Source organism: Balaenoptera borealis (assembly GCF_965194805.1).
Source record: "Balaenoptera borealis genome assembly, chromosome: 1".
Taxonomy (NCBI): domain Eukaryota; kingdom Metazoa; phylum Chordata; class Mammalia; order Artiodactyla; family Balaenopteridae; genus Balaenoptera; species Balaenoptera borealis.
The window spans coordinates 155959167-155984602 of NC_138860.1; the positions used below are offsets into that span (position 1 = coordinate 155959167).

At 46.5% G+C, this 25436-nt stretch overlaps 1 protein-coding gene and 1 long non-coding RNA gene across 5 annotated transcripts in view; one reads left to right on the plus strand and one right to left on the minus strand.

The window, feature by feature from the left end:
* The window catches only part of RAD54L (RAD54 like), a 31970-nt gene extending 6785 nt beyond the window's left edge, over window positions 1-25185 (minus strand). Inside the window, exons 1-16 of one of the 4 annotated variants that reach the window (XM_082364538.1) lie at window positions 24530-25185; window positions 24364-24450; window positions 22841-22960; window positions 18080-18140; window positions 17210-17345; window positions 16696-16765; window positions 16289-16577; window positions 15937-16061; window positions 10503-10653; window positions 6933-7059; window positions 5519-5593; window positions 5240-5370; window positions 4609-4719; window positions 4325-4448; window positions 3893-3971; window positions 3402-3581 (exon numbers count right to left, since the gene is read on the minus strand). In XM_082364538.1, the coding sequence (XP_082220664.1) occupies window positions 3402-3581; window positions 3893-3971; window positions 4325-4448; window positions 4609-4719; window positions 5240-5370; window positions 5519-5593; window positions 6933-7059; window positions 10503-10653; window positions 15937-16061; window positions 16289-16577; window positions 16696-16765; window positions 17210-17345; window positions 18080-18140; window positions 22841-22960; window positions 24364-24450; window positions 24530-24532 (1869 nt within the window). In that variant the 5' untranslated portion in view covers window positions 24533-25185. Of the gene's footprint in view, window positions 1-3401; window positions 3582-3892; window positions 3972-4324; window positions 4449-4608; window positions 4720-5239; window positions 5371-5518; window positions 5594-6932; window positions 7060-10502; window positions 10654-15936; window positions 16062-16288; window positions 16578-16695; window positions 16766-17070; window positions 17182-17209; window positions 17346-18079; window positions 18141-22840; window positions 22961-24363; window positions 24451-24529 lie in introns of those variants that run through there. The other 3 variants (XM_082364537.1, XM_082364539.1, XM_082364540.1) reach the window with 3 other exon arrangements.
* LOC309615889 lies at window positions 10503-12179 on the plus strand. The gene is made up of 2 exons (XR_014237126.1): window positions 10503-10617; window positions 12020-12179. It is a non-coding gene; the product is annotated as an uncharacterized lncRNA (long non-coding RNA).
* Window positions 25186-25436: the final 251 nt, after the last annotated feature.

The window sequence follows — 25436 nt, forward strand, 5'->3', positions numbered from 1 at the left end:
TCCCAGTCTATCTTTTGGGAATATGACTTGTGCATGTCTGCCCACCCAGGATATTTTCTGTACCGATGGAGGATTCCAGGGCCTCGCTAAATTTCTTCAGGGTGGGCTGAGGTTTGTCTGCAACAGCAGATCTCCACACCAAGTCCAAATCTCACTCCAGTAAATGTCATTTGGGTATCCTATGCCAGGCCCTGTGCTAATGCCAGGATACAAAGAAGAATCAAATATGATCCCTATTCTTAAACTCATAGACTACTGGGGGAGAGAGAGACATATACTTGGTACAATGATAGAAATCTGTATAGGATACCCAGGGACCCACAAGAGGGATGGTGGAATGGAATAATGTTGAAAAGCTTGAAAGTAAGGATTATCCTTGAGCTGAATCTTGAAAAATGAATAGATGGTTTACAAGGAAAGAGAGAAGGCATTCCACGTATAAAAGAACAAAATCAATAAGCCTGGCCTACTAGAGGACTGTGAGGAGTTTGGCCTGTCTAGAGGATGGTAGGAGTATAGTACGTAAAAGCTGGGACTGAGAAAGCCCCATACTGGAGAAACTTGGATGCCAGGCTAAAGAGCTTGACCTTGTCTTGGAAGTGAAAAGCAAAATTAGAATTTTTGGAAAGCTCCTTCCGGAAGTAGTTGTGAAGAATGGGTTATGATAAGACCAAAGGTAAAGAATTAGGAAGTCAGATGACTGTGATTTTAGTATGGGATGGAGAGGAAGGTTAGATTAAGGAATTCTGAGAAGGTAAAATCAATGGTATAATTAGAATCTGGTTAGGAGACAGAGAATGGTCCAGTAGGATGATACCCAGATTTGGGTTGGGTGGATAACAGAGCCATTAAATGACAAAATTCAGAAGGGGATACTCATAAGACATTTAAGTAGAAATATACAGTAGGTGATGGAAATATGGGTCGAGAACTCAGGTAAGAGATCTGGGCTAAAAAGTTACTTAGAGACTTGTCAATATAATGAGTGCATATAATCACAGCGGTAGGAAAACCAGAGTGGAGTTTCCAAAGAGAAAAGAATTTTAAGATTTGTAGCCAACAGTGTCAGATATACAAAGAAGAAAAATCAAGAGTCTCTTGTTTTAGCAATTAGGAAGCCAATATATCGAAAGAAGGTTCAGTGGCATAACTGGTGAGATGAGTGAATAGGAGATGAGATGAAGTAAATCTGTAGGCTTTGGAAAAACCTGACAGTGAATGAATGAAAAGTAACCCAAGGTAGTCACTGCAATAGGACAGAGGGTTGAGAAACTTGTTTTTTTTAAATTATTTATTTATTTATTTATTTTTTTAAGCTAGTCAAATGAGAAACTTGTTTTTAAGGTGAGAGCTACTTGACAACGTTTACAGACTTCAGGGGAATAAAGGAGAAACTGATCAACTAAGAAAGGAAAGGATAGGAAAGGGGTCTAGAGCAGAGCTGGAATGATAAGCCTCGAACAGAGAGGAAGGAAATGATTTTCCTTTGAGAATGGAAGGGAAGAGCAGGTGTAAAGACTGACAGAAGAGAGGAAGTTAGGCAAGAGAATTCAAGCTTGGTAGCCTACATTTTCTCTGTGAAGTAGAAGACAAAGTCTCTCCAGAAAGAAGGAAAGACAGGGCCAGGTAGGAAGCTTGAGGAAAGTGGTGAAGGCTTGAAGTAGCTGGTGAAGGAAATGAAATATGGCCCTGCTCAAAATGGAGAATGAATCTGTGGTAGTGCCAATCTGTAAATGCAAGCTGTATCTGGCGCAGAAGCTGAAGCTGAGAACAGCTATAAGGATCCACATGGAGTAGGTATTAGGGGAAGAGTGCCTGAAAGGATGCACAATGAGGATCAGGCTGAATAGAAAGGGAAGCCCGACTGGGAGGAGCTGGGGCGGGGGTAACTAGGGACATTAGGTTGAAACAGATATAGGAGGTATGAGAAAGCTGGAAGGACAGGAAATGAGAGTAGAATGAGAGGTATTAAAGCTCTGGGTACTGTGTAGTTTTGGTACTGTTACAAGTTCCATACTGTGGCCTTGGGAATAACGCGAGTAAAAAAATGAGGGGGAGGACTTCCCTGGTGGCGCAGTGGTTAAGAATCCGCCTGCCAATGCAGGGGACATGGGTTTGAGCCCTGGTCCGGGAAGATCCCACACGCCACGGAGCAACTAAGCCCGTGCGCTACAACTACTGAGCCTGAGCTCTAGAGCTCGCGAGCCACAACTACTGAGTCCGCATGCCTAGAGCTGAGCTCCGAAACAAGAGAAGCCACTGCAATGAGAAGCCTGTGCACCACAACGAAGAGCAGGCCCCACTCACAGCAACTAGAGAAAGCCCATGAGCAGCAATGAAGACCCAACAACGAAGACCCAATGCAGCCAAAAATAAATGAATAAATTTATTATTTTTTTTAAAAAAAGGGACTTCCCTGGTGGCGCGGTGGTTGGGAATCTGCCTGCCAATGCAGGGGACACGGGTTCGAGCCCTGGTCCAGGAAGATCCCACATGCTGTGGAACAACTAAGCCCGTGCGCCACAATTACTGAGCCTGTGCTCTAGAGCCCGGGAGCCACAACTACTGAGCCCGTGTGCCACAACTACTGAAGCCCACGCACCTAGAGCTTGTGCTCCGCAACAAGAGAAGCCATTGCAATAAGAAGCCCGCGCAGCGCAACGCAACGAAGAGTAGCCCCCGCTCGACACAACTAGAGAAAGCCCGCATGCAGCGACAAAGACCCAAGGCCACCAAAAATAAATAAATAAATAATAAAATTTTTTTTTTAAAAAAAGGGGGAGTTAAGGAGGTCATTAGAGATGAAGTCAAGGAAACGTGAAGGCCAGAGTGCTGGAAAATTGCAGGTCCTTGAAGTCAGCCAGGATGATAGCTGGATTTGGGGAAGAAATGAAGACTGAACTGGTGTCCAAAGTTATTGATGAATTAGGTAAACAGCAGAAGGTAGATGACTGTAGCAAGGAAGAAGAGGGTAGTCAACACAACATGAGCTTCAAAAGAGGTACTATACGATGGATGGTCTGACTGATCACTGAGAACTTGGAGAATGCCAATACCACTTCTTAGCCCCGTGGGACATGGAGTATGAGAAGACTACAAGGCAAGCGGTACAGAAGAAATCAGGTGTAAGAGAAAGCAAGTGTCCTGTGAAAAGGATGAGGCCACAGGGGAGTTTGTTAACTACTGCACAGGCATCCAGAGGGCATAGTAAGAAGGATCTGAGGAACAGGGTGGTGAGAGAGGGCAAGAAAAGAAGAATAAAGAGCTCCAGGCTAAGCCCATAGCCTGGCCACTGTTACGGGCAGAGGGGCCAAAGAGAGGCAATGAGAAACAAACCAAGGTGGTCCTGAAAGTCTTATTCCATGACCCACACCTACGCTGACCATTATCACCATCCTTACAGAGAGCAGGCGATAGATATAGCAGGTCTTCTTTTGACCGTCACGCCAGACCCGGGCCATGGCTTGTTCATCATTGGCTGGGTTCCAGTCAGGGTCAAACATGACCAGTCGGTTAGCCCCAATGAGATTGAGGCCACAGCCCCCAGCTTTGCTGCTCAGCATGAAGACAAAGTCAGGACTCTGGAAAGAGAAGAAGGAGAAAAAGAACCACTTACAGCCCAAACTAAGAATCTTGCTCAGCCCAGCCAACTGTTCTCTCATGTGCAGACCAATTGTGAGGACCACCAGTTTGCTACCTACCAGCCAATTTACCAGCCCACAAGGTCAGTTCCCAGTACAGCCATCACCAACCAATCAGCCTAACCCTACCACACCCACCAGAAAAAAAAAAGTCAAGAGAGACCTAACGCAGAGCCCCTTTGTAGATTCTGTCAACCCTTAGTTCTGATGTTATTGCATTAGTGGTGTGGGGACAGGAGCTGCGCACTTACGGATGGATTGTTGAAGCGCTCCACAACCTTGGCTCGCTTCTTAATGGACATTGTGCCATCCAAGCGAACATATAAGTACCTGAAGGGGAATCCAAAGATCAAATCAAGAAGGAAGCAGAGCCCCCTTGGAGCCAGAGCTACTGAAGGGACTGAACCAAACATGCTTGAATGCTGTTCGTATACAGCCTGAAACCCTGAACTCCCAAAGGGAGTGGCAGGGAGCTAAGGGCTAGGACTGTCCTGTGGAGTACCAGAAGGACAAAGAACTATTCTGCTTAGAGATGGAGTTATGGCCATTGCAGCAATAAGGAAACAGACATCTTCTGGAAAGTCCCTCCTGCTCCCACATCTTGGTCCATATCCACCAATCAGAACACCTACTTTTCCTAGGGGTACAGTAGGAGAGGTACCCCTTTGACAGCTCTTCCCTACCTTCGGGCCCGGCAGAGTTTCTCAAAGAGGTCCAATGTCTGAGTGTAATTGGACACCAGCACTACTTTGTCACTGCTGCAACTTCGGGTCACCGCCAGAATGTAATCAAGGACCAGCATCTTACCTGGGAAGATCAACAACCATCAGCACCCAATGGGCCATCCCAATGGCCCAGGATTCTTACTCATGATATTCTGCCATGAGACAGAACAGATCTAGCACAAAGAGACAACCTCCCACCCCTCTTCCCAGAGGAGCCCAAAGACTGGTAGGAAAGGACTCACCTGACAGCTGAGGCTCTAGAGCCTTGGAGCTATAACCAGGGGGAAATACGTCCAAGGTACCTTCAAAGCCATCCTCTTCCTCCACACACTTGTCATAGATTAGAGCTGGATCTGAAAAAAACTCCAAAATGCCAGCTACATTGCTTTCAGAAGTTTCCACTTCAATGCTTATTAGAACGCCCTCTAGAAGCCTACCCAGACCTTCCTCACCACCAGATTTGCTTGTTTCCAAATCCCAGTGTGCAATCAGTGCCACCTGGGATCATGAGTGGACAATTTTGCTCACTAGTGTGTTCTGTGTTCTCCCAACAAGAGGCGAGCTATACCAGACAGGGCAAAGTTTGTTATTTTTCCCCCGTCCAATATTTTTTATGCATATGTGTGTGTGCACACACTCTCACGCACAGTCCTATATATTCCAAGCATCAAGCATGGGTCAGGCAAAGGATAAGCTAAATTTTCCAAAGCAAAGGGTCTGGTTTAGAGTACACAATACATGAGCTCATGCCTTGTGGAGGCACAGAATTACATGTGGCCTCTATGAGGACTATGGACAAGTTTTAGTGAAGGTGGTTGAACTACCTTCCTTGCTCACTCTCACAGAGGACCCCAGCGCATGGATCCAACTCACGATTACATAGTTTCTTTAGTGAAGTGATGGAAGAAAGGGATGACACACTCATATTGCCCTCACGCAACTCTTCTGCTGGCTTGGCCTGTCTCAAAAACCTCTTATATAATTCAGTCTGAAGGGGTGTCAGCCTGAAAAAGAAAAAAAAAAAAAGGAGCTGGGTCAGCAGGAAATGCTGGACCACACTTCTGCCCTCCAAGGACACACTGAGAGCCCAGCCATACCTCAGGGACTGAGCTTTTACCCACTCACTCCACACCCCTCAGTTGAGTTCAGTACCTACAACAAACCACCTGCTCGATCTTCACAGGCAGATATTTAGAAAGGATATCAGATGTCCTCCGTATCAGGCACCTGGGAGAACAAGATAAAAAGACAAGGGGCTGATAAAACTGCCACCCAAAGGACCAAGACTGATTTTCTTTTGTAGTATCAAATGTCAGAAACCCATCAGCCCTATGGCAAAGATATCTATACCAGGGTCTCAGTCACGGGAACAGAGACCCTTTCAAACAGTCTAGCTCAGACGGACAACTCTCTCTTCCCCTTCAAAAGGTCAGCTGGGGCTTCCCTGGTGGTGCAGTGGTTGAGAATCTGCCTGCCAATGCAGGGGACACGGGTTCGAGCCCTGGTCTGGGAAGATCCCACGTGCCGCGGAGCAACTAGGCCTGTGAGCCATAACTACTGAGCCTGCGCGTCTGGAGCCTGTGCTCCGCAACAAGAGAGGCCGCGATAGTGAGAGGCCCGCGCACCGCGATGAAGAGTGGCCCCCGCTCGCCGCAACTAGAGAAAGCCCTCGCACAGAAACGAAGACCCAACACAGCCAAAAATAAAATAAATAAATAAAAATTAAAAAAAAAAAAAAAAAAAAAAAAGAAGGTCAGCTGCCTTTCAAGAGAAGGCAGAGGTCTCCTGCTAAGCCTGGTGCTCTGACAGGGGAAGTAAGCTGTAAACCACTGAGCCCTTATGGGAGTTTCTGCTTGCATTTGCCCAAATGCCTGCTGCCACACGGCCCAAGGTTCAATGAAAGTATGCCCATACTACCTGGCAGACCAGGAAGGACAGGATCAGGCACCTAAGCAGCAGCTCCTAAGAGCACACTGACTCTCCTTCCTGCCATCTTAACCTGGGAGGGAGGTGCCTGTTGGCAAAAGCAAGACTCTTCAGGAAGCAGATCATCAAGTATACATAACTACAACAGAGGACTCCAGAATGTACCTGCCCCTTGAGCTATGTGGCCCCCCTGGAGAGAGCCTTGTCAGCCTGGGAGCCATACCCATCCTTCAGATCTACTACCTGTCACAGAAAGCTATGGGACGTGGGAAGGGATGCCTGATGCTTTAGGTGTGAGACTGACTGAGAGGAAACTTCTGAAGTACTAACAATGCTCCAAGGGATATTTTGCTCAGGAAGTCTAGCAACAGAAAAAAGCTTCCTCAGCAGGATGCTAAGCGGCACCAAACCAGACCACAGGACCCAAGGTCAGGGAGAAAGCAGGGAATCAGCCTGCAAGACCCCTTCATTTATTCAGTGACTACTGTCAGGGCACAATCCCACTCTCTTAGGAGAATCCCAGACCTCAAGGCCAAGGCCACAAAGGATCGGCTTTGGATGGCTAAGGAGGCAATTCTGATGACCTAATGTGGGGGGACCCAAAGGGAGGTACTACTGTCTAGCCCACCCCCCCCATTACCTATTCACAATGCTGATGAGCTCCCGCAGTCGCTCCTCTCCTAGATGCCTATCTTCCTCACTGGCAGCTGCATCTCGACCCTTCAAAATTGGCAATTCAAAATGCTTCTTGAACTCCTGGGCAGTTCCTAAGCATAGGAGAAAAGGCATTAAAGAATATAGAAAAGTAATGACTTTCCCACTGCCAGTAACAGCAGACTACTTTGTCACAGACCAACCTTCTATTGAGAACAACAAAGCTGAACAAATTATAGGCAATTTCTGTTTGAATGGATCAGAGAGCTACCAAAGCAGAAAAGACTTGAAAGGCCAAATAATAAGATAGCAAGTAGATCAAAACCCAAATATATAACTAATTACATTAAATGTAAATGGACCAAATAATCCAATTGTCAGACTGGATTTTTTTTTTTTAATAGCCCACCTATATACTGCTTATAAGAGATGAAATAGCATGTACAATGAAGTACAAGACAGTCCTCAACTGGGACTTCCCTGGTGGTCCAGTGGTTAAGACTGCACGCTTCCACTGCAGAGGGCACAGGTCAGGCAACTAAGATCCCACATGCCATGCAGCGCAGCCAAAACAAAAACAAAAAACAAAAAACAAACAAAAAAAGACAGTCCTCAACTTATTATGATGGTTTGACTTATGAATTTTCGACTTTATGATTGTGTGGAAGCAACATGTATTCAGTAGAAACTATACTTCAAATTTTTTTTATTAATTAATTAATTTATTTATGGCTGTGTTGGGTCCTTGTTTCTTGTGCGTGGGCTTTCTCTAGTTGTGGCAAGCGGGGGCCACTCTTCATCACGGCGCACGGGCCTCTCACCACTGGGGCCTCACTTGTTGCGGAGCACAGGCTCCAGACGCACAGGCTCAGTAACTGTGGCTCACGGGCCCAGCTGCTCTGTGGCATGTGGGATCTTCCCAGACCAGGGTTCGAACCTGTGTCCCCTGCATTGGCAGGCAGACTCTCAACCACTGTGCCACCAGGGAAGCCCTATACTTCAAATTTTTAATTTTGATCTTTTCCCAGGCTAGCAATATGAAATACCATACTCTCTCTTGATGATATTGGGCAGCAACAGCGAGCCACAGCTCCCAGTCAGCCACGTGATCATGAGGGTTAACAACCGATATACTTATAACCATTCTATGCCCATACAATCATTCTGTTTTTCACTTACAGTATAGTATTCAATAAATTACATGAGATATTCAGCACTCTTTATAAAATAGGCTTTGTGTGAAATGCTTTTACCCAACTGTAGGCTAATTTAAGTGTTCTGAGCACATTTCAGGTAGGCTAGGCTAAGTTATGATGTTTGACATTAAATGCTTTTTTTCCTTAAAGGTGTATAATTATTTTATATGCCACATACCACTTTATTTTATGATTTTTTTTTGGTTGGGGTGCTGTGCCACATGGCATGCAGGATCTTAGTTCCCCAACCAGGGATCAAACCTGCACCCCTGCAGTAGAAGCGTGGAGTCTTAACCACTGGAACACCAGGGAAGTCCCTTAAATGCATTTTTGACTCAAAATATTTTCAACTTACAATGGGTTTAGCGGCACAGAACCCCATCATAAGTTGAGGAAGATCTGTACTGATACATGCTACAGTATGGATGAGGCTTCAAAACATTATGCTAAGTATAAGAAGCCAAACACAAAAGGTCCCATATTACATGATTCCATTTATAGGAAATATTCAGAACAGGCAAGTCCATAGAGACAGAAAGCAGACTGGTAGTTGATAGGGGTTGGGGGTAAGTGAGGATAGGGAGCAACTGTTTAATGGGTATAGGGTTTTGTTTTGGCCAGGAATGTAAAAGGTCAGGTACCTCACAAAAGAGGATCTCCAAATGGCCAATGAACATATTAAAAGGTGTTCAACTTTTTTTTTTTAAACAATCTTTTTTTTTTTTAAATATTATTTATTTATTTGGCTGCGCCGGATCTTAGCTGTGGCACGCAGGATCTTTGTTGCCACGTGCAGGATCTTTAGTTGCGGCATGTGGACTCTTAGCTGCTGTACACATGTGGGATCTAGTTTCCTGACCAAGGATCGAACCCAGGCCCCCTGCACTGGGAGCGCAGAGTCTTAAACACTGGACCACCAGGGAAGGCCCAAAGGTGTTTGAGTTTTATTCAACATTAAATAAATGCAATGAAATATCACTAAACACCCACCCAGAATGACTAAAATTTTTTTTAAAATGTGTTCTAAAGATAAACATTGGTGATGCTATAAAGCAGAGGCCAGCAAACTATAACCATGGGCCAGCCACCTGTTTCTATAAATAGTTTTATTAGAACACATCCATGCTCATTCATTTACATTTTATGGCTGCTTTCATAGTGCAATAGCAGAGCTGAGTAGCTGTGACAGAGACAGTATGGCCTACGAGCCTAAAATAACTATCTAGCCTTTTTTTTTTGGCCACACTGTGCAGCATGCGGGATCTTAGTTCCCCGACCAAGGATCAAACCTATGCCCCCTGCATTGGGAGCACAGAGTCTTAATCACTGGACCGCCAGGGAAGCCACTATCTACCCTTTTAAGAAAAAATTTGCTGGCCCCTGATGTAGAGACACTGGAATTTTCATATACTGCCGGTACAATCACTCTGGAAAACTGGAGTATCTACTAGGGTTAAACACATGCATAACATATGACCCAGCAATTCCACTCTTATGACAGAGGAACGCATACTATGCTCAGGTAAAAAAATGTACAAGAACGTTCACAGGATCATTATTCAAAATAATAAAAAACTGGAAACAATTCAATTGTCTATCAACAGTAGAACTAATAAATTCTGGTATATTCATAAAATGGAATAGTATACTAAAGTGAAAAACAAACTACTGCTATAGGCAACAACATGCATGAATCTCATACACATAATATTGAACAAAAGAATCCAGATGCAAAGGAAAATATGCTATATGATTCTTTAAAGTTCAAAAATGGGCACTAATAAACCCTTCCACAGATATCTATGTGTAAGAATTGCCCAAGCTATGGTTGCCAGGGGCTGGGGGAAGTGGGAAATGGGGAATTGCTGCTTAATGGGTAGAGTTTCACTTTTGCAAGATGAAAAAAGTTCTGGAGATGGTTGGTGGTGATGGTTGCACAACAATGTGAACATACTTAATGACACTAAGTTGCACACTAAAAAATGGTTAAAAACAAAACAAAACTGCCTAATACAGAGTCTGCTCTGAGGCCAAAGCTCTTGAGAGGCGGCTAGGATGTGATGAGCAAAAATGCCTGGGGATAGTAGTTCCATCCCCAGCTCATAGAGACAATGCCCTGCATAGCCCCTGCCACCTCTGCAGTGGAAAAAAAGACCAGAGTGGGCCTTGCTGAGTTGCTTAGCAGAGCCAAGGTCTCCCAATGGCTTTGCTACTCCTTGACATGAGAAGTCTTCCTAGAAGAGTGCCTAGTGACCCACATATAACTAGTGGTCTCTCCTCTCTCTCCTCAGCTAGCGTTACAACCCCAAGGCTAAGGCAAGGCTCCTCTCCAGTATATCAGACAAGGCCAAAATTCTTACCCAGGATTCCCGAATTAACAAAATGTACCAAGCTGAAATACTCAAGGAGATCATTCTGGATGGGAGTCCCGGAGATGAGGACCCGTCGGCTGGTGTTCAAGCTGTCCAGGGCCTGGTAAGTCTGATTCTCAGAGTTCTTGAGCCTGTGCCCCTGCAAGGAAATTAATTCTCACTTAGGCATGGGCACAATGTGGCCTCCCTAACAGTAGCAAAATCTTGTATAGACAGGCAAAGAGGAATCATGAGCATTACAGGTCCTGAGGTCTTGGGAACTGGGCAGGGGGCAGCAAAAGCGAGAGTTTACCCACTCTCTTGGGGAGAAATGCCAGGCTCAAGAGACAGACCTTCAGCTTCTAGACCAATGCTATATCCATAAAGCATGGATTCTCTATTTCTTCCCCTCCTCTTCCCTGCCCCAACCTCCAGAGCCATAGTAGCCTGCCTATCCTCTTCAGAGATCATTCAGACATGTTAGAGACCCGTGCTTTCAGGGAATCCTCCCTCTGCACTAGCCCAACCATCCCAGAACCTCCTGAGCCAGATGCCTTCTGTATTAGTCTCCCAGCTATCAGTGCTAAGGGGACTTGGTCCAGGCTCCTCCTCTCCTCTTTCCACAGAATCCAGCCAGATCAGAAATCTAAAGAAAGAGCCTCTCTCTGCCTCTCTTTGCATCTCTTCCCCAATCCCTATATCACCCACCCCAATACACACCTGTTACTTCTCTCTTTTAAGCCTTTTTCAACAAAATGGTAAAGGACCCTATCAACTTTCCTCTCTCCCCAAGAATCACACGGGCACGGTCAGGCCTGCACCTTTTCTACCCCCAGCCCCTTTCAGCCCCACACTGGGCAGGGCACGCAAAACACAACCACCAGTGAAAGAATGAACAAATAAGCCAGGCTTTCACAGTGCAATTAAACACAGACCCTCCACTGATTCTCCCATCTGTGGGATCAAGTCCAAGCTCGTTAGCTTAGTAGTTCTCAGTTAAGGACGCAGCTGACTTCTTTGACACTCTCCACAGCTTGTCACAGTCCAGGAAACTATAACTCACCACTCCTAATGCTGGATCTCCTTAGGTCTCATTGCCCATGCCATTCCTCTGCCCACAATTCGCTTCCACAGGCAAATTCCTCAAATGTCACCTCCTATGCAAAGCCTTCCTCAATGACCCCAGGCTGTTGGGGTCTCTCACCTCTGGCTCTTATGGCACTCTGTACATAACAGCTGTGCACTGAATCCTTTTAATGTGTCAAGCACTATACTAAGCACTTTACCTATATTCTCTTCTAAAACCCAGATAACGATCAGATGAGAGGAAATTACAATACCCTTTTAGAGAAAATGAGGTTCAGAGAGGTGAACAGTTATCCAAAATCATGCTGGTATCAAGTAGCAGAACTGAGATTTGAACTCAGGTGTGTGAGATTCTGAAGTCCAGGCACTATACTACTCTGCCTCTTATCTACTGCTATATATACTAATCACATTCGATTGTACTTTATCTCCTCACCAAGGCAGGAACTTTTAAAGGCAGAGACCACGTCAGATTTGCCTTTGTAACAGTGCACAGGACAGAGCCCCACACAGAACACTGCTCAGTGAATGCTTGCTGAAGAATGAATGAATAAGCAACATTGCTATTGAAGAATCAGACAGACACCCATAGAATTTTAATTTAAAAAAAAAATGACTGGATGTTGTATACCTAAAATGAAAACATTATATGTCAATTATATCTGTTTTAAAAAAAAATTTTAAAGACATCCTAAACAAAGAAAATAAACTTAAAAGTGACAGGAGGATCCTGAAACAGCCCTGAAAGGCTAAGACTTCTGAGCTGAAGAGGGAAATAAGACTTGAAACTTGTGAAGAAATTACCCAAAAGGCCCTGGGGAAATGGGCATCCATTGGATCCCTCTAAACAATTGGATCCCTCTAAACTGAAGCTCCCTGACGGCTGGCAATCATGAGATCCCCAGGGCCTGACACATAACAGGTACTTCATAACTCAATTAATGAACTGAACTGATGCACTACCCCTGTGGGTCTCTGTGAAAGGGAAAGCCAACCCCAGCTCCTGTGGGACCTTCCTGGCTCCAGACCTGGCTCCTGCCACCATCGGCCACAGATTTAAAACCCAAATGCTGGCATCTCAGCAAATCAAATGTTTGGCCAGATGAAAAGTTGTCAGAGTTCTTATTTATAAGCTGCTGCTGAACTTCTGTTCTGGCAGAATTCTCAGCTTATCCTTTTAAAAGCAACAAATGATACCAAGATTAAATACCACCACTTGTCTCTCTGAAACATGAGCCCCATGAGTAGATTCTTGTTTTTAATGCATTTCCCAGCATCTGACTTGCTTTGTGTTCTAGCACTTGTAAAGGAACATACATGGGTCCAGATGAGGCATACAGGGACAGTCCTTCCATAACCAAGCCAAGCTTCTCCCTACACCAAGCTTTGGTTACAACCAAGGCATTAAGAGAGAAGAAAGAGTCAGGACTTAAAATCTCAGACCTGGATTCAAGTCCCAGCACTTCTCTGAGCTTCAGTCTCCTCATCTCCAAAACTGGATGATGATGATGATGATGTCAGTCCCTCCCCTGTTCATACACCTTACAAAACGCTTCCCTATATCCTCTTTCTTGATCTGTATCATGTCCCTTTCAGGTAGACCATGTGCTATCTACTCTATAGTCTCAGAGCAGTCTCATCTGCAGTCATGCTTACAAGTGGCAAAGCCAACACTGATCCCAAGTGTTCTGACTTGCCCTGTCTAACTCAGATTACAATGTGGATCAAGATTTTGTACAGTTATTATGCTATTATTACGTTATTATTTCTGTGTTCCAGAGAAAAGCATCAGCTGGGAGGAAGCTGGGAACATGAAAGCCTGGGGCAGAACCTTCTCTTTCCCAGATCCAAACAGGACAAACTTCTCCTAGAGTAGGCTGACTATCTTTCAGGACTTTGGCTTCCTCAGGTCTCTGACAATTAACACACTGCTGACAAATAAAAGGTAGAAAAAAAGAAAAAAAAACATAAATAAATAAAAGGTAGAAGAGCAGAAGGGAGGACCAGGACCCTGCAGTGTGGCAAGAGGCAGCCTGGTCCCTCATGCCAGTCAGCTCAGAAAACAGGAGAGGATGAGGAAGAAACGAAACACTATAGAGGAGAAGAAAATCTAGATGCTCCCCAGTCCTCAAGGGCTCAACAGCCTGCCTTCCCTTCCCTTCCCCAATGCCCTGGCCTCTAGACCAGGCTCCTGGCACAGTCCCCCTCCACGGTGATGAAGCAAATGCCAGGGTCCTGGGCAGTGGCCACGTGCATACCCCATCTCAATCTGCTAAATCCCTTACTCCTACCAGGGAATGGCCCATCAGCGTATCAGAAGTTGGCAGACATGCCAGACTCTTCATAAGGACAAAAGCTCAACTGGGAAACAGCTCACTACTAGCAAGCATGGTACCCCAAAGTAAGCTTTTCTTCTCTGTCCTCTCCCAAAAGACCCTCAGATACAGGGTAATCTATAGTCCCCAGAGCACAGTCAAGCCTGCCAATCAGTTGACAGATGGGGCCAAGTCTTTCAGCCACCTCTACACTAAAGTCCCCAGGGTGTGCAAAGTGACCTTACTTTCCCCAAGATGTAAACAACGGCAGCAGGCTCAGGGTAGCCAAGCCCCCTAAAGATGTGGGAAATTCTTTATACTGGGAAGCTCCCAGCCACCCTCACTGCTTTCCAAGTAGTTGCATCCCTACCACCCTTCATGCACAGTGCTGGAAAAGGCCAGAGAGTAACAACTGCCGTATTTTCCTTAGTCCCAGAGAGTCAACACAGACTCACAAGGTGTATGGACTATCCACACTGGACTTTCCTATCTCCGTGCTTCTGTTCACATGAGTCCTCTCAACCTAGAATAAAAACCAAAGCTGAGGGGACTGCCCTGGTGGTCCAGTGGTAAAGAATCCGCTTTCCAATGCAGGGGACGTGCGTTGGATTCTTGGTCGGGGAACTAGGTTCCCAGACGCCGCAGGGCAAATAGGCCCGCACACCACAACTACTGAGCTCATGCACCTCAACTAGAGAGCCTGCGCGCCGCAAACTACAGAGCCCACGCACTCTGGGAACCTGCATGCCACAACTAGAGGAGAGAAAACCCGCACGCCACAATTAGAGAGAAGCCCACACGCCACAATGAAAGATCCCACATGCCTCAACGAAGATCCTGCGTGCTGCAACCAAGACCCGACGCAGCCAAAAAAATTAATTAATTAAATAAATAAGTACATACGTACATAATAAATTAAGGGACTTCGCTGGTGGCGCAGTGGTTAAGAATCTGCCCGCCGATGCAGGGGACACAGGTTCGAGCCCTAGTCCGGGAAGATCCCACGTGCCACGGAGCAACTAAGCCCATGAGCCACAACTACTGAGCCTGCGCTCTAGAGCCCATGAGCCACAACTACTGAGCCCGTGTGCTGCAACTACTGAAGCCCGCGCACCTAGAGCCTGTGCTCAATGAGAAGCCACCACAAGGAGAAGCCCACGCACCACAACGAAGAGTAGCCCCCACTCACCACAGCTAGAGAAAGCCCACACACAGCAACGAAGACCCTACGCAGCCAATCAATCAATCAATCAATCAATCAATAAATGGCCCTGCGTGAGATAGACAGATAAATAAGGGACTTCCCTGGCGGTCCACTGGTTAAGACTCTGCGCTTCCACTACAGTGGGCATGGGTTCGAGCCCTGGTCAGGGAACTAGATCCCACATGCCATGTGGTGCACCCAAAAAATAAAACAGAATTTAAAATAATTAATTAATTATTTTTAAAGGTGAATTATTTTTAAAAAACCAACAACAACAAAAAACAAAACAAAGACAAAAAAACACCCAGAGCTGACATGTACCAAGGTCTTATGACATACCAGGCACTGTGATAAAAGCTTTCCTTCATTTAATCCTCACAATAATCCCATAAGGCAGATGTTATCACCCCATTTTATTGACACAGAAAGAGGCTTGGGTGGTTAAGTAACTTACCACTTACTCTGATAAGTGGCAGAGCCAGGATTTGAACGAAGATCTCTCTGACCCTAGAACCTGTTCCCCTGAACACTGTACCATGTCTCTCCACCCATCCAAATCCCTCCCACCCTTCAAAGTCCTTTGGTCTAGGAAAACTGTCTAGAGGCAACAAAACCAATCAGCCCACAGCACCTCACTCTCCTTGGCATTCCAAGCTCTGCTTAACCCCTCTTTCAGCAAATTGGTACCACGGGCTCTCCCTCCCATTTGCCTCCTTCAAGGCAGTATGTTCTGTCCTCTACATCCCCCAGTAACCGGCACAGTCCTTGGATGGCAGTTCTCAGTGAGAAGACATCGACAGACTTCCTCCTACCACCCAGACAGCCGAGTGTCAAGTACCTCATCACATATGACCAGTCCAACACTCCCTCTCCGGAGGACTCCGACATGAAGGCGGAAAGTCTCATAGGAAATGATGAGGATGGGAGAAGGCACTCTGGCTCCACGCTGGTTCATAAATCCTTCTACGACAAAAAAGGTGTCAAGGGAACAAATCTGAGAATATCATAAAGAAAAAGCCAGTTTGACGATTCTTTAATTTAGCCTGGAAATAACTATTTCAACTCTTTCCACGGGAATTCTACTTTCTGCCACCCCCTCCCTGCCCTCAACCCTGGCCATCAGTGAGGATACACTTAAGACAGGAGCAGGTTGTATGGAGAAGTGCGGCCATGTTTGTTAAGGCTCCTACCCAGCTTTTGGTCTATCTCGTCCTTAGAGCCTCCGTCGATGGCTAGAGGTTGGATCCTCCCTCCAAGCCATTTCCCAACTTCATTGTACCAGTTCTTCACTAGGCTGGAGGGCGACACCACCACTGCCTTGTCAATTTCTGGCTTGCACTCTGGACTCTGGCGCAAAAGCGTCCACATCAATGTGATGCATTGCAGCGTCTTGCCCAGGCCCATCTCATCAGCCATGATGCAGCCATGGCTGCCAGGGATGCGCCGACTGGTGACACACTCCCACAGGAACTTCACTCCCTGGGGAATAACAGCACTCAGCCCACTTTGGCATCCACACTGCTGCTGCCCCAGGGATGACAGCCCCTCAGGTGCAGCCCCTACCCTAGCCCAAACTCACCCCCCCACCCCCATTTACCTCTCTCTGATGAGGCCTCAAGACCTTACTGAGAATAGGATCAACGACCACATGGACAGGGAGTTTTTCCCTGAGAAAACACAACAAAGAAAACACGGAGTTCAGACACGGGCAAGGGCACACCCTCAGAAAGTTGTGTCCTGTTGATTCAGAGGCAGCTGCCTAAGAGAGGACCTCCTTGGCCTGGTGCAATCAAACCATAGCAAATTCCTCTCCAGGGTGAGAAAGTTAGGAGACGGAGATGGGTTCCCTATGCCATCACCTTAACCCTCCCCGTGCCCCTGAGTGAGCCTGGTAGGAATGGATGAGGAAACCCCACCAACTGGACATGTCCACATGTTCTTCCCCAGGCACTCTCCTTCCCCACCTACTCACTCTGGATGGTACAGTAGTCATGACAGCACTCTGAAAACATATGCAGGTCCCAAGGTGAAATCACACGAAAATGCCCTCTGCCCTCCAGGTTTGTGCACTTAGAGGACCAGAACTGCTCAAGAAATACCAGTGCACATACTTGTCAAGCTTCAGCTGGTCGTGGGCGCTCAGCGAGGGAGGCTCGTACAGAACCAACGCACCTTCTTCCAGAGGGTCATGGAGGGCCCGGCGGACCCCAGCCCTTTTGAGGCCCAATGCCCGAGAGCCCAGAGGACCTAGAAACCAACAATTTGTCACCTAAGTCTCTAAGTTGAGGAGCTCCAGCAGGCCCAGCTCAAACGCCTATCCTTCATATAAACTTTCTTAAGCTTCCATATGACCCCCTCTCCCAAAAACCTCTCCAAAAGCAGTTTGGGCACCTCTGCCTGACCATTACCCAAGTCTGCCTCAGATCAGAGTTTTCCCCATATGACTTCTCCCATTCAACTACAAACTTCTGGGGGGCCAGGTCTCGTTCATCTTACATCAAATCAATCCTGGAAAGGTCTGAAACCCTAAAGGGGCCTTTCAAGACTAAGAGGTCTTGAGAGTTCGCCTCCTCCCTCCCAGGCCCCGGTTTTAGCACAATTCTATGCCCTACATAAGGCAGGGGGAAACCCTATAGAACCTAGGCCTCTGATAGAGCCAACTTCATAAAGGAAATGCTACTGAACTCATTTGGACTGAATGTAGCCTGGGTCCATCAGCCACCCTGGCCCACCAGGAGCTTCCTGAACACTGACATATCCCCACCAAGAAGATGAGGGGCAGTTAGTCTTGGTAGCCTTTGCTGAAGCTGTCAAACACAGACTTCACGCAGGCCCCAGGAAGGTCACCCCATACACAGTCACCACTGGACTGGCATCTTTAATTCCAAGGTAAGCTTGTACTTACAAAAGCAGAGGTTTTAATCTATTCAGGCATATTCACATGTGACTAATTTAAGAAATAGAAAAGTCTCCATTTTTACCTTGATAATTTGGAATGGGGATTTTGAAAGGCTTTGACAAAATGCTTCGAATAAATGCTTCCTAAAAAGAGAAGAAACAGGGATTCAGGACTGATTGGAGATGTTATGGGATAATATTTTTACAAATGCAGTCTAAAATGCCTGTTTAAGCATCGTAATACATTCAGAGCATTGTATTTTGATTACGTTTCATTCAGATGCATCTAGAACAGAAGCAGATGTGCTCCATATTAGATTATTAGGTTTTGTACAATGGCTTTTACCTTTGAGGCTTTGCATAACGTTCCACAAATCGCCAGGATCAAGAGAGTGCCAAAGCAAATACCTAGCCTTGGTCAACCACAAGGCTCAGAGCCTTTAGCTCATGAAAGACCATGCCAAGTAAGGACACCTAACTATTCCCTAGGCTGCAGCGCCCTAAGAAGAAAGCACCACAAACTCACCCAATCCCAGTACTAACAGAACTCCAATGTCTGGATTCAACCACTGTCCCACAGGGTTACATCTTTCCAAGCATAGTGCACATTTCCTTTTTTGTCATATCAGTTCTGCCTACTGCATCCAATTTCCATACCAACTCTCACATCAGTCTCCTTGGGAACTAAACAGCCCTTCAAAGAGTAGTGGTAGCAGGAGTAAAAGGAGCGATAGTATTAGTAAAATAATGCTGACAACAGCAAAAGTGACAACAATAATGATGATTAACAATGTATGCCAGATGCAGTGCTAAGCCCTCGCATTCATGTTACCATTTAATCCTCATTAACAGTCCTATGAGGTCCATATATTACTGGCATCCCCATTTTACAGAGGAGCAAATTGAGGCTGAGTCGTTTCCCAAGTCACACAGCCATGACATTTGCAGGACTTTCCTGATTCCAGGCCCTTACTTGTAACTACTGGGCAATATGGCTTCCTAATCCAACCTGTTTGAGTATAGCCATGTGGATCAGCCCAGAGTCAGCAGCTTCCTGCCATGGGAAGGCACAAGGGAGGGAAAAACATGAGAAAGAGGACATGAGAGAGAGGGGAAGCCAATCACCAAGAAAAAGCAAGGGACAAGGGTGACAGGAAGTCTCTGTGTCATCACTTCGGCCTGGAATCAGCACTGGGCTACGGGGCTGGGGCAGGAGGAGGCAGGGGAGTCCACAATGCCAACTCCTGAGCTAACTGAAAACTCCCATCAAAGTTCTGACCTATATGTACCTGAGATCTCAGGGAATTACAATAGCCTGTAAACCTCAACAAAATAAGAGCTAGAACCCAAGAGAGCAAGGTAAAAACAAGACCAGAAACCCTAAAGGTAGTCTTAGTGGAATACATTAGCGGAAAAAGAAGTAATGAAAAATACTCCCTTCTAGCAATAAGGTATTTTAATAGGGAAAAAAGCAAGCCTGTCTTGCCCTGCAATTCTTACCTTTTTATTCTGACTCACTTCTATACAGATTATAAATTAAATTCTAGAAACTCAAGGTACTTTAAATAGGAAAAATGTAATGAATATATTTGGCAATCTATTGGAAGACAGAAAAGGAATGTGGAGAACTGAACTTCATCACCACGCTAAATAACACGACAAGCCCAGGGTTGGAGAAAGGCCCAAATTCTTTATTTGCATATTTCTTTGCAGCTGAATAAAATCTTTTGACTATGTTTAATTACCATAGCAATGATGAGAAACTCATATATAGAACATGCTAACAAAAAGCTACCTTTAAGTCAAAGGAGAGGAAAAGGAAAGAAATGGACTCTAATTTCTTTCCTAACTTGGCGTCAATTCTGCTTTTAATTCTGAAACTATTATTTTCAAGACTGTCAATATAAGAGGCTAGTATTGAAGCTCTAAGTAGCCAAGAATTTATGCTCCAAATTTAAAAAGACTTTCAGTAAAACCCAGGAGCCACAAGTTCTGCAGGTAGAAGTGCAGGCTCGTGCAACTCCTGTGGAAGAAGGTGAGGATCCATGGCCAAAAACATCTGAAGGCAGAGCCTGCAAGACTTGCAATGGCCAGCCTCCAAGAATCTGGTCTGGTAGTAGTACTCACTAGACTCTGACAGAGGCAGAGGAGAAACCATGCTCTCACTTTATTTAGTTACTGAAAATTCATACCACCCTTTCCTTCTGATGATAGAAGAGGGAGAAGAACATCCCTCCCCCAACCCAAGGTCAAAGCTTCCCTCTTCCACAGAGAGTCACTCTATCAGGTCTGCCTGATCTCTCCTGTTGTCTCAACTTCTCCCTACTAGCTCTTTCTCACCAGCATTTAAAACATGCTTAACTCTCTCCTATCTCAAAAACAAAATGTCCTTTGACTTCTTATCTCCTCCCCTTCAAACTTCTAGAAAGAGCAGTCTGTCTCCCCTTCCTTATCTCTCACTCCTCCTGTCTATCTTCTGCCCCTTCCACTCTTCTGAAGTGATTCTGGCCAAGGTCACCAATGGCCTACAAGACCTTAACTCCAAGGGGTATGTTTCTACCCTATCTTACCAGACAAAGCTGGCCACTCCTTCCTCTCAAATATTCTCTGCTTTTGACTTCCATGACACCACTCTCCCACTATTTTGCCTTTCTGGGACCTCATGCTCAGTGCCCTAGTGCGCTCTTCTTCCTCTGCCCAATCCCTTTAAAAGTCAGTGTTCCTCAGGGCTCAGCCCTAAGCTCTTCTAACTGTGCATTCACATGGACACTCCAATACACTTTGTAGGTGTCAAACAAACTCTATGCCAATCACCCCAAATCTATTTCCACTCCATAACTCCCTCCTAGGTACCACACCCACATCTGCAAACCCAGACATCCTACAGGACTTAAAACTGATTGTGTCTAAGGCTAAAGTCTTCATCTCCAGAGCTGCACTGACTTTTGTGGTCCTGAAGCATTTTTGCCTTTGGGGACCCTTCCTCCACAGCTTTTAAACAGGCTGTTCCCTCTATCTAGAATACTTCCTGTTCTCTTCACCTGGCAAACTCCTCGCATCCTTCAGAACTCAACCTAATCAGCATGTCCCTCAGATGCGGGTCTCCACCAGCCTCCAGACTGTTAGGCCCCCTGTTTGCATACTCCCACCACATCCGCACTTATGTCATATAGTTCTGGAGGACAATAAAATGAATCCCGAATGAAAACAGTCCCGGAGGACTACACACCACTTTTTAAAGCTCAAGAAAACGATTAAACAATGTATTACTTAGTGAATTATATATATATGGTAAAACTATCACAAAAAGCAAGGGATGATGAATATAATTCAGGATAGTGGCTACCTCTGGGAATGAGAAAAGGGATTATGAATTTGATGATGTTCTAGTCCCGGATGGTGGGTTCACAGGTGTTTATTTTGTTTTATATTTTATATACATTATACATATATGTTTTCATATTCATCAAATATTATGTAAAAATGTTTTTAAGCATTTGCTGAATGCACAAATAACTAACCTCCACTACACGTTCCCATCAACATACTCCCATTTTTCCTTCAAAATGTCCCTGTAAAGGAAAAACACGATCCTGTGTCTCCTCTACTCTCAATACTACACTTCTTCTGACACCAGATGTGTGGGTTTTCCATACATGAAGCAAATCTTCGGCTCCGCGTGGGTGCCCTACAACTTAATTCCAACACTATCTTCCAGGAGAAAGCATCAGATCCTAAAGGGTTCAGCCCCACGTGACTGCCTTCCCCACTGCTTCAGATGCAAATCTCAATTCCGTGTGGTTACCTGTGCTTCTGACCACAAGCTATAAATCAAATGTTCCCACAACCCCCTCCTTGGGTTCGATTAATTCGCTAGGTGGCTCACAGAACTCAGATACAGTTTACTTACTAGATTACTGATTTATCACAAAGTATATTAAAAGATATGAATGAATAGCCAGATGAAGAGACACACAGAGGGAGGTCTGGAAGGGTGGTGAACACAGGAGCTTCTGTCCCAGGGGAGTTTCGGGTGTGCCCCTTCCCGACTTCCTGCTCACCAAGTCACCAACCAGGAAGTTCTCCAAACCCTCCCATACCTTTCGGGTTTGTAAAGAGTAGGACTGATTAAACATTGGCCATTGGTAGTTTGGTTCCCCGGGCAACCAGCCCCAAAGTTAAGTGCTTTACAAAGTCATCTCATTAGCAAATTCAGGTGTGGCTGAAAGGGGTTTGTTAGGAATAACAGAAGACACTTTTATCACTCTTATCACATTCCAAGGGTTTTTGGAGCTCAGTGTCACTCTGTCCCTCAGAAAGTTTGGAGGAAAAAGCTTTGGATGGAGCTAGGCAGATTTGACACCTCTGTAACTTTGAGCAAATTACTTAACTTCTCTGAGACTCAGCTTCCTCATCTTAAAAAATGAGAGTTACATGAGATAATGCACAGAACCTGCCACTTGATGATTAACTTTGATTTTACTAGAGGATACACATGAAAGCTGCAGGACTCTGGTACTTCTTAGAAGCTATATGCAGAGTCAGAGACAGTTCTCTGACAGGTTCCAACACCCTGCCATAGCCTTCACTCTCCTGCACCCTCTTGTCCTCAGCAATCTGAGCCACCTGAGATCTGGTGCCCAAGTAGCTATAAACAAGGGGAATTCCAAGTCAGGCACACAATCTCTAAGGAAAGAGGTCAGGCCTTTTCCAGGCCCCAGGAGCTGTGGGCAGGCCCAAAGCCCCCACTAAAGCATCTGCTGGCTACTGTGTGAGGACCGAGGGAGCCTCCCTAGACAAAACAGGGCACACACAGACATTGGCAGGTTGCAGTTAGGGCTTACATGTTGACTGCTGTCCAGACACGGTGGTCGATTCGTTAGTTGAGTCAAAGGTTTCCGAAAAGGAGACAGGAAACACTCCTGGCTCTGGGTCTCACTGCTGGATTTCCGTTTCTTAGGAGTCTAGGAGAGAGAATTGGGGAAGGTGAAGTCTGGAAGATACAGAGTTCACCACAATGGCAACTAACATTTAAAATGCTTATTAAGTGCCAGGCACTGTGCTAAACTCTTCACATGTACAATATTATCGTGTATCATCTTCACAGTAATCCTAAAATACACGTTTATATCCTGATTTAACAGGTGAGAAAACTGGAGCTTAATGAGGTTAAAGAACTTGCCTAATCTGAGGGGCACTGGAAGAGGTAAATGAAGTGGGCCTGTGAAGGGCAAGTCCATCAGTAGCACAGAGTCATGCTGCCCGCAAATCTTCACTCTAAAAGCCCCAAGGAATACTGAGTGACCCTTTGCTTCCCTCCCTGAGTTTACCAATGCAGGGCAAGAGTACAGCTGCTCCCAACTCCCAGGCCTCTGAGACCACTCTCAACCATCCACACCACGGCAGTGAGAACACCAGCACTGAAAGCATTTTCTGGAGCAACCAGTAGCAGACAGCACCAAGTACTGCCCCAAGTTCAAGTCTGAGACCCATGTAAGTGGCAAGGGGCAGCCAATGTGTCTCCCTCACAGGTAGAGGAGCCGCCTGCACACCAGCAGTACAACTACAGAGTAAGCCCCACTGAGCCATCAGGCAAGAACCCACTTGTACCAGATTGCCAAGGTATTTGAAGCTACAAGGCATACCTGAAACAGAAACACCAGGCCCCTTCCGCTCTCTCTACAGGCTTTTACTTACTCACTCACTAACCCCGCCCAAAACTGCCTTTGAGAAGTTCCTTAGCTATCTCTTCCTCCAAAGTTCCAGTGGCCAAACATTGCTTCTTGAATTGCTCTCTCTGAAGTACATACTACATCTTCCTACTCATTTTGGTTACATAGGTCCTGCCCACAGCCAGACCCAGAAAACCTCCAAGGCAGAGCCCAGTCCAAAGTCGAACATAGTGCCCTTGAGTATTTGCAAGGAACTGGAGGGGCATTACCCCTCCAATCTAGGCCCAAGTGAGCTCAGACTCTAAGGTAGGCCCAGTACACTCTACTGTTCTGTGACATTGGGCAGGTGACAAAGAGCAAAAGAGCGGGATGCTAGTTGCTGTCGGGGACCCCCCCTTTTTTTTCCAAGGGAGCCAAAGAGCCCAACCCAATCAGCTCTTTGCTTTGGAATGCCCCTTCCTAACCAGGAAAATTGAGGCATATTAGCTTCTAATGAGCACCTTGAGGACAAAGATTTTATTTATGTGGTTCAATGCCTGACACATAGTAAGCACTTACTGAAGTTTACTGAAAGAGGCTTCTGGAGGTGACGGGGTTCACTCCATGTAACCCCAGAAACCAGGGTCTAGGGTTCCTTTCTGCCTCAACAGCCTGCACCCCCACCTCCCCCATCCCCTTGAGGGCAGAGGGCTCACCACTGCTCCAGGCCGCCAGTCTTCCTCATCACAGGGTCCGCCTTCCGGTTTTCTCTTGGCCAGCTGACTGGGAGCTAAGCTCCTCCTCTGTAAGGAGAGGACGGAAAGTGAGCCCATTAGACACCGCCATAGGGCTAGCCACAGCCTCCCCTAGGCCCATATTTACCATTCTGGGCCCAGGAACATAAAATGTCAAGTACCCATCAGCCAAAGGTCAAAGGCACCCAACAGCTGAGAACGCAGAACCAGCCTGGTAAAGAGCGGGCTGCTACATTACTGAGAGCATGGGCTAATTAAAGAGGGAGCATGGATGGAGGGAATACAGCCAGGGGCTGAAGTTTGGGCCCAAACTGTGAAAGTGTCGGTCTCCAGTTAGCAGAGGCAGCCGAGGCGGAAGAGAAGGCAAAAAAGGAAATACCCAAGCAGAAATGAGTAGAGGTCTGGGATGGGGCAAAGAGGCAAGGTAGGCTGCCAGACTGAGTAGACTGCAGTCGAGATAATGGTCCCAGGTGGACGTGAAGGCAGGGGGTAGCTGCGGGAGAGAAAGGGTAATCACAGGCCAGGAGAGAGGCTACGGTGAAAATTCGAGGCCTGGGGAAGGCGAGTCCGGAGAAGGAGTGCGGATGCCGGACTGAGGGAGGCCGAGCAGGGGTCCAGGCAGGACAAGTAGAAGACCCGGCCTTGGGAGGGTTAGCCCAGGCGAGGCTGGAAAGAGCGGCAAGGCTAAACCTCAGCCCAAGCACTCCGCCTCAACCTTCCTCTTCCCAAAGCGCGCGTTAACAGCCGCCAGGACTCCCGGGACCCGCCAGGCCCGGTCAATCGAACCTCCCGCGGTGCCGCCACCGCACCATCCATTGGCTGCGTTCGATGACTTCGGCGCTCGCGACCCAAGGACGGGGGCAGGCCTAGCGCTGTGGTCGCTGAGAGGCCTGGACTCTGGAGCTGGGTAGGCTAAAAGGACGAGCGAGGAGGAGGGACTTAAGAGGTAGGGCGGGGCCTGCAGTGGCGGGAGCCGTTGGGCGAAGTGGGCGGGGCGACCGCGCCCGCAGGGTTTTTGCACCCGCGGGCTGGAC